The sequence below is a fragment of the Rhodamnia argentea genome, chromosome 7 (assembly GCF_020921035.1).
Source record: "Rhodamnia argentea isolate NSW1041297 chromosome 7, ASM2092103v1, whole genome shotgun sequence".
Lineage (NCBI taxonomy): Eukaryota > Viridiplantae > Streptophyta > Magnoliopsida > Myrtales > Myrtaceae > Rhodamnia > Rhodamnia argentea.
This window is the reverse complement of record NC_063156.1, coordinates 2,908,246-2,915,568: the sequence shown is the minus strand read 5'-3', so window position 1 is coordinate 2,915,568 and position 7,323 is coordinate 2,908,246. Positions and strand designations below refer to the sequence as shown.

The following is a 7,323-nucleotide window of genomic DNA, read 5'->3' as shown; positions in this document are numbered from 1 at the left end:
GCACATTTTCTGTCTCAAAAGCTACACACCAGTAGTCGAGAAGGCTAATCAAGAATCGGCTTAAATGAGGCAACTTCACATTCAATGACTAAGTATGCAACATATAATCTAGACGCCAGTGCCAAATTGAAGAAATTAAGAAATGCAAACATTAGCAACTAATCACCAGCATGTCCATGACCAGAAGCAGTGTGCGGGGTGGTCAAACCATCGATGTTCTTCCTCATAACCTCTTCTCTAGTTGAATGTTTGAGCAGTTCCTTCACGATGCTCCCATTCCCTCTCTTTGCTGCCGCGAACAACGCATTCTCTCCCGATTTGTTCACTTCATCCACCTACTCCCGAGGAGTAACACTTCCTTCCACGCTCGCCCCATGGATCGGCGGTTGGCCGTCAATTTTGCGGTCTGTTGTTTGTCATCCCGCATTGCTGCTGAGTGCATCTACATGCTCTTGCGCGACGCAGCCCGTTGTTCGTCCAAGACCGATCAAACTATCCTGTGGTGGCCGGGCTCGGTGGCGGCAAAAGGCCACTCTTCATGTCCCGGTGAAATCCTGGACATAAATAAATCCCTTTTCATTTTGCTTTTGGAGGGGAGAGTTGAAGTTATTTCACCGGCCAACCCAATGTCATCTCTACCAGTTTTATACGTATGCCACCGCTAATAGGAAAATTGAAAATTAGCGCGAGAGAGTGTACCCGTGAAGGAATGGCGTGGCATTGCGCGAAGCAAGAACCGCGCGAGGCAATCGAGCGAGACCCAACAAGCGACAGAGTGAGCACCCGAGCAAAGACTAAACGAGCATCGGAGGAGTCCGGAGCACCGAACGAGAGCAAGCGTGCGCCGGAGCAGAGGGAGAGCGAGCGACGGAGAAAAGACCAAACGAGTACTGGAGCAGAGAGCATGGAGAAGCCGGAGTAGGGTGCGAAGACGAAGACCCAAAATTTCAAAAGCCAGAGAGGGAGAGATATCGAAGGGTCATGTCTTCTTTCTTGAGAAGGAGCGAGAAGAGAGAGGAAAAGAGGCTAGGGTAATTAATGTACACAGGTCTATTAAAGTAATATTTTTTTAAAAAATAAGAAAGAAAAAAGAAATTTTATGTGCAGGTAAGTCGATGGAGCCCACCCGACTGATATGGCCCCTCCTAATTGGCCGGGGCGCACGGTGACGTGTTGTGGCCGGCCTACCCAATATTTTCTCCCCCCCAAAAAAAAAAAAAAAAAAAAAAAAGCCTCTCGAGCGGTATGAAAAGAAATGTAAAATGTAAAGCACTCATCCGAGTCCATGTATCGAACAATCCCTTCGGAAACCCTCTGTATTCTCGACAATGCAATACGTGTTTCTGTACAATTACAATCTGCTGTAGCCAGCCAGAACAAAAATCTCTCGCGACATATTAAAAAATAAAAACAAAAATCCCTAACATCTCTCGTGCACAGACTACGGATCACCTGTGGAATGTACATGTATCTACTTCTCTGAATTTTTCATCTCTCTCTCCTTTCCTTCTTTCGCCGCTTCTATCGGCTTTTCCCAAAACTGCATCGAGACCCACGGGAGCAAAACCCCAGAGGCTTAAAGATCCAGTATAACAGCTACTCTCGGAAAATGAGTGAATATGGGAAGTAACGGAGCAGAAATGTGCGAGGACTGATGAGGATGGTGCAGATGTCTGAAATGTGGGTGAGGGAAATAATAAAAAATGAAATGAGCTTCTCATGGCATCCCTTAGTCCACTCAAGGCATAGGTCTGAGATGCTCGTGGCCGGCGAAGGATGCCGTAATCATGTCATAATCATACCTCGGCATTGGGAGAATGTAACGATACGCCAACTCAAGTAGTGAGCTAGAACAAGATCTTTCCGCTCTTACTGGAGCTCGAGATTATACCTTATTCTTTTGCTTTGGACCCTAAATCCACGAAGCCAGATGCATCAGGCAAGGGTCGGTTTATTAACTGTGAGCACGGCATTTTTATAGGTGAGAACACCACCGTAAGTCGAGCGTGATCGGAGAGAGAATAATCTTCAGGCCACCTTCCTTTCTCCACTTCAGGCGGGAACAGAACGGCATTTTTAACACTGAAACCAATTGTCTGCTCCCGACACCCTTTTCCATCCCGACGCTCATTTTTCTCTTCAGTCTTTGGCTCTGACCAGGAGGGGTTCCAGATTCGTTGCTGCATCACCAAATTTATCATAAACAATGCATTTGAAAAACAAGGCAGTAAAACATTCATTTAGATAGGATATAGCTTTTGATACATAATATTCACTGAGCTTAGTCATTAATAGACCTGCTAATTGGGTGGGCTCAGGCCCGAATCTCCTTAGCTCCTGCCCAGGCCCAAACTTTTGGGCTTGGGCAAGGCCCACCCAAGCGAAAAACATGGGCAGGCCAGGCCAGCCCATTGGGCCACAATTCTCGTTCTTATTTTAAATGTTGCAGTTAACAAAAATCATTAGAAATGGAAAAAAAAAAGTGAAAAATCATTTTAGGGCTTAAGTTTATCTGAGTTTTGAAATTTGTACTATTTATCTTTACAATATTAGTATTTTGTGTTTTTAAATATCAAAGTAAGTTATTAGTAAAACATAAACTTCTTTTAACCGATATAGGTGCGCCTCAAGGTACTTGTGCAAGCATAGTCCTCTGTCTATCTGTAAGTGACCTAAAAAGTCAGCCCAGCCAGCCCATGTTATGGGCAGTCCCACTGGACATCTGTTGATCAGGTCTCGTCATCAAGTAAACACTGTAAACTGGAAAGCATAAGCTGCAAATGCTCTTTCAATTATTCTCACAAGTGGGCAACAATTGTGTAAACTAGGGGGCTAAAAGCAAGTTCCATTAATTCTGTTTTGAGAGGGGAAAAATGAAGAACTAAGCACGGAAGAGAATATGACAGCACAAACAGTGGTTCATGCTTACACCAAATTGAAGAAGCAAGGTATATGTGGATGTTGGAGATGAGAACAAATCCAGAGGCTTGTTTCCCCAAGAAGGAATGCATGGATATTACTCATTCCGTCAAGTTGATAGGAATCTAAATTACCTGAAATTCTTCAAAATCGACAACACCATTGCCATCGATATCTACTTCGTCCCATAAGTCCTTTGTCTCTTCAGCACTAAGCCCATGGCTGTCGCCAGTCAAATTGAACTACCAGAAAGTAGACGGCTATTAGACTACTATTCTCAATACTATGGGTCTTATTGACATGCCTGTGTATCAGTCTAAAAGTACTAAACATCAGTTCTATTGGAAATAACATGCCCTACCTGTCTAAGTGCGTCACAGAAACCCGAGTAGGTTATATAATCACCATGATTATCGGCCTTGAGAAATGCAAAAGCATCCTTTTCTGTCGGTGAAGCTCTCCTCAGTAAACACTGAGACAAAAGGAAGATAGTGGTCAGTAACATAAAATTAAAGCGATTAGATTTAATGCATGATGTTTGATATCTAAAAAGGAAGAATCAATCTACATTAAAAACTAACAGCTACTCTGATAGTGAGGATTCTAATCTCGAGAAAACTTACTTTTACTCGATCAGTTGATAAATTAGAGTTGCCAAAAATAAACGCATGGGGTTCAGTTAGCTAAGAACTGTATACATAACAAGGCGCAACATGAAATAGTATTGAATATGAAAAATGCTTCAACCTCTAAATTTAAATCCCTCCGCAATCACAGGGCACTGCTTTAGTTTTTAGACCAATCAAAGGTGCACTAAGTTAACAAAAGAATATTCACGATAGCCAACGTGGTTAAACACTTCTGTCATAATTTCAGAAAAGCATCTGCAGGACCACAATTGGTTAAAAAAAAACCAGAAAAAGAAGTTAGGTCAAGTCAACAAAACACAAAATCAGAGTCATAAACCATTCTAAGATTGGAATCAGACAAGGACACGTACAGCATTAGTAACAAAGAAGATGCACAGATCCTCACTAAAACATAAATCTCCATAAGTGTATGAGGATCCGTCTCTTATGGTGGAAGTGACAGTAAAACATAATTGTCAATGCCAGACAATGAATATTAGCATGTTGAGGAAAGAACAGATGCTTAAACCCAAAATAATGGACGAGACACCTGGCTGTAAGGATAGTGGCAGTTCATTTGAGTTCAGTAAGCGATACCGCAGGATATGGATAAAATCAAAGATCTTTAGCTATTTATGATAACGTGCAATTGATGGAATATATGCAAGTAACTGTGAATGATTCATAGGAGTATATAGGGCAAAACTGGAAAACTTACCTTGAACATGCCAAACACCGTCTCAATCCAACTTGTCTTTAGTAATTTTCTGTAGCTGTTAGGATTGAGGAGCCATATAAAATCTACGCCACAGATATTTCCTCGATGATTCCTGTGGCTAATCCACTGAACAACAAAAAGGAAAAAATGGAATCAATAAGCAGAGAGAATGTGCTAACTGAATAAACAAAAGTTAAGAGCTGAATTTAGGTCAAAAGAACCTTTTGAGCATCTGCATCAGTGTACTGATGAGCAGTATCATACGAGGAAACAAACCCCTGAGACCTAAGGAACTTATAAACATGACCACGTTTACTTCCATTCCAGTCGCTGTGAGAATTGAGGCACAAGATAAAGGATACAAAGATCAACACAATTATAAAATATGTTTAACTCTCTGGAAATGAAGCCAAGAACTAGTTTACCCGCAGAGTATTATGGGCAAGGAATTCAGGTTGTTTTCTTTCTGATATGATTCCACGGATTGCAAGATTTTGTACACCTGTTACCCAAGATAGTAAAGGAATCTTGAGCTGAGGCATGACTGCTAATGGGACTGGTAAATAATCAATAAAGTTATAGCAGGTGACTAGATTAGCAGAAGAGAAAAACATTTACCTGATGAAGTCGTACTATACAGAGACTAGAGTCATGGGGAAATAATAAGTGGGTATTGACAATGAGGATTTCTTGCCCAACATCATTACTACGGCACTCTGGGAAGGGTGCAACTAGTTCAACGTGTAATAACTGAGCAACCCGATCTCCGCAATCAGGGAAAAGTAGCTCCCTATATTTGATGACTCTAAAATAGTCTCTCCGAACAGCAATCAGCAATCCTGGAGACTCCAGTAATTGCATCACAAGTCAATAGCAAATAAGAAAATGTTAGATGAACGAATAGCCACGACTGTATTTCCCAGCATTGTTCACCGAAAACAAACTACTGCAGAACAACTACTTTGCAGAATGTAACTATCCCATCTTTATAGCAAGTGAGAATAAACGAACTTTTTGGCCAACAAACTGCGCAAACAAATGAAAATCTCCCAGTTACTGTGCATGCAATCTTATGCAGATTTAGCCAACACAATGACTCCAAATTACATCCAAATCCTTTTCTTCCAGCAATTACCTTGAGAAATGTATCTGATTAGGTCTATAAAGCTAGTGATTCCTTAACAAAATCCTAATCTGTCCTTTCCTTCATATTCCACAAAAACCAGACGCAGACTACCCTTTTTTTCTCTTGATATTTAAGACTCAATCAATGATTTGGTTGATATAAGCTCGAAAAAGGCTGCTTTTCCAGCAACAAAGAATCTGAAGCTCGTTATTAACATCAGTAAAAGTAGGAAAGCAGTAATGTTCTCTATATGCTACCTTGAGATTCAAGTCCCCTTTATGAAACTACATAGTTTACGGACCCTTAAGAACTTCAATCAATGCATCGTAAAACCGCATCGAAAAAGTGCTTAAAGTTCCATCAATTGACGGGGTGACATACGAGAATCAAACAAAAGAACTCACATCAAAAGGAATGGATAAACTTCAACTTGTAAATTAGGCAACATACCATCTCCACGGTTGTTGGTCCGTGCAAGCTTGAAACTGATATAACCAGCATCACCCAGCCTCTTCTCGTACATGTTGACGAGCTCTTCATTACCGACCCAGAACTCCTGTAAACATTCCAAGTAAAGAACCAAACATAAAGTCATTTTAACTCGTTGTTGCCCGTATAAAATCTGCATGACCTTCCAATCCGGATTCAATCCAACAAACAACGGACTAATGGACGAGACATACAACCTGAAGGCAAATAATCGATGACCTTTCGTCTAACAACCAATCCAATATCCGATGATTCCTCTCAAGCCAATAAGCTCTGTAGTCACTTTCACGACAACTGCGATCCTGAGTCCACCGCATCGGAAAAAGGACAAAAACAAATCGTCACTCCAAAATTCAGCCAAAAGCAAGCAAGGAAAAATCAAATCCTATGCGTATTGACCCCGACTAACGTGACCACGCGTCGAGGAAAAGCGTGTACCAAATCGAACAGAGAAAGAAACAACGCGAGCGACATTTCTTTTTCCGGATTCTAACATCGAGCGCAAGAGATTCGGGCAAATAAGACAACCTTAAGGTTCAAGCGCTTGTAGATAGGGGCGAGAATGTTGAAGGTAGTGCAGGTAATGCAAGGATGCTGACGATCGCCGACCGACGACGCGATCGCGTAGCTCCCGATCCGCGACACCCTCCCCTTCATCGCGCGCCTCTTCTCCTTCCTCATGTTCCGAATCGGGCACAAATCCTCCAAATATATACCGCAAAAATCAAATCGCAAAAGGACAAACCAAGAGGTATCCCGCTTCCCTCCTTCCGATGCTAACGATTCGTCCGGAAGAAACGACGCGCAATGCAAAATACCGACGAGCCCCAAGTCCCGCTTCGAAGACGCTAAAGAGCGCTCGCCGTTGGTGCTTGCGAAGAAAGGAGCAGCGAGGTTCGATTTCGCTCCTATTTATAGAGACGACGACGGAGAGGGAGGAGGAGGTGGCGGAGGCGGTGGTGAGGTGGCGGCAATGGGGAACGGGGAACAGCCGGTAAAAGGTGGGTTTAAATTTCAATTTCGATCGGGGAATAAGGCGACGGGGGCTGAAAGGAGAATAACGGAATTAACCGGTACCGGCGGTCTCCCTCCTCCACCTCCTGGTGACCCGTGAAACGGCCAGGTTTTTTCTGTGGTTCCTCGCCCTTTTTTACGCTCTCTTTTCCTCAAGAATGATTTCTTCCTTTTTTTCTTTTTTTTAATTTCCTTTCGTTTTCGTTTTCTCGTGCGGAGTCCTCTATTAATAAAACAGCGCGGAGGGAGAGCGCGCATGCCGTGTGATGACGTCACTGTCGAACTGCACGGTGAATCTTCGGCCGTCGAACGGACGCGGAGTGCATGTGGATGATGTAGAGGAGCGAAGCCAGAAAATATTTGGGATTTTTTTAGGGAACAGATAATTGGAAATATCCAATTTATAGATGGGATAATTACGCGCGATT

General features: G+C 42.6%; 1 protein-coding gene across 4 annotated transcripts; it reads right to left on the bottom strand.

Moving 5' to 3' along the window:
* Nucleotides 1-1,273: 1,273 nt before the first annotated feature.
* LOC115726825 (uncharacterized calcium-binding protein At1g02270) lies at nucleotides 1,274-7,064 on the bottom strand. 4 transcript variants are annotated; one of them, XM_048282574.1, is made up of 11 exons: nucleotides 6,410-7,064; nucleotides 6,079-6,183; nucleotides 5,843-5,948; nucleotides 4,885-5,105; nucleotides 4,692-4,768; nucleotides 4,488-4,596; nucleotides 4,267-4,392; nucleotides 3,281-3,391; nucleotides 3,054-3,161; nucleotides 1,995-2,180; nucleotides 1,274-1,912 (listed from the first exon to the last, which is right to left on the bottom strand). In XM_048282574.1, exons 1-11 carry the CDS (start codon nucleotides 6,560-6,562, stop codon nucleotides 1,886-1,888), a joined length of 1,329 nt encoding a protein of 442 aa, XP_048138531.1. In that variant the 5' UTR covers nucleotides 6,563-7,064; the 3' UTR covers nucleotides 1,274-1,885. The 4 variants fall into 4 exon arrangements, with proteins under 4 accessions (XP_048138531.1, XP_048138530.1, XP_030512749.1 ...); XM_048282573.1 differs by having other exon boundaries at nucleotides 1,274-2,180; nucleotides 6,410-6,633; nucleotides 6,820-7,064; XM_030656889.2 differs by having other exon boundaries at nucleotides 1,274-2,180.
* Nucleotides 7,065-7,323: the final 259 nt, after the last annotated feature.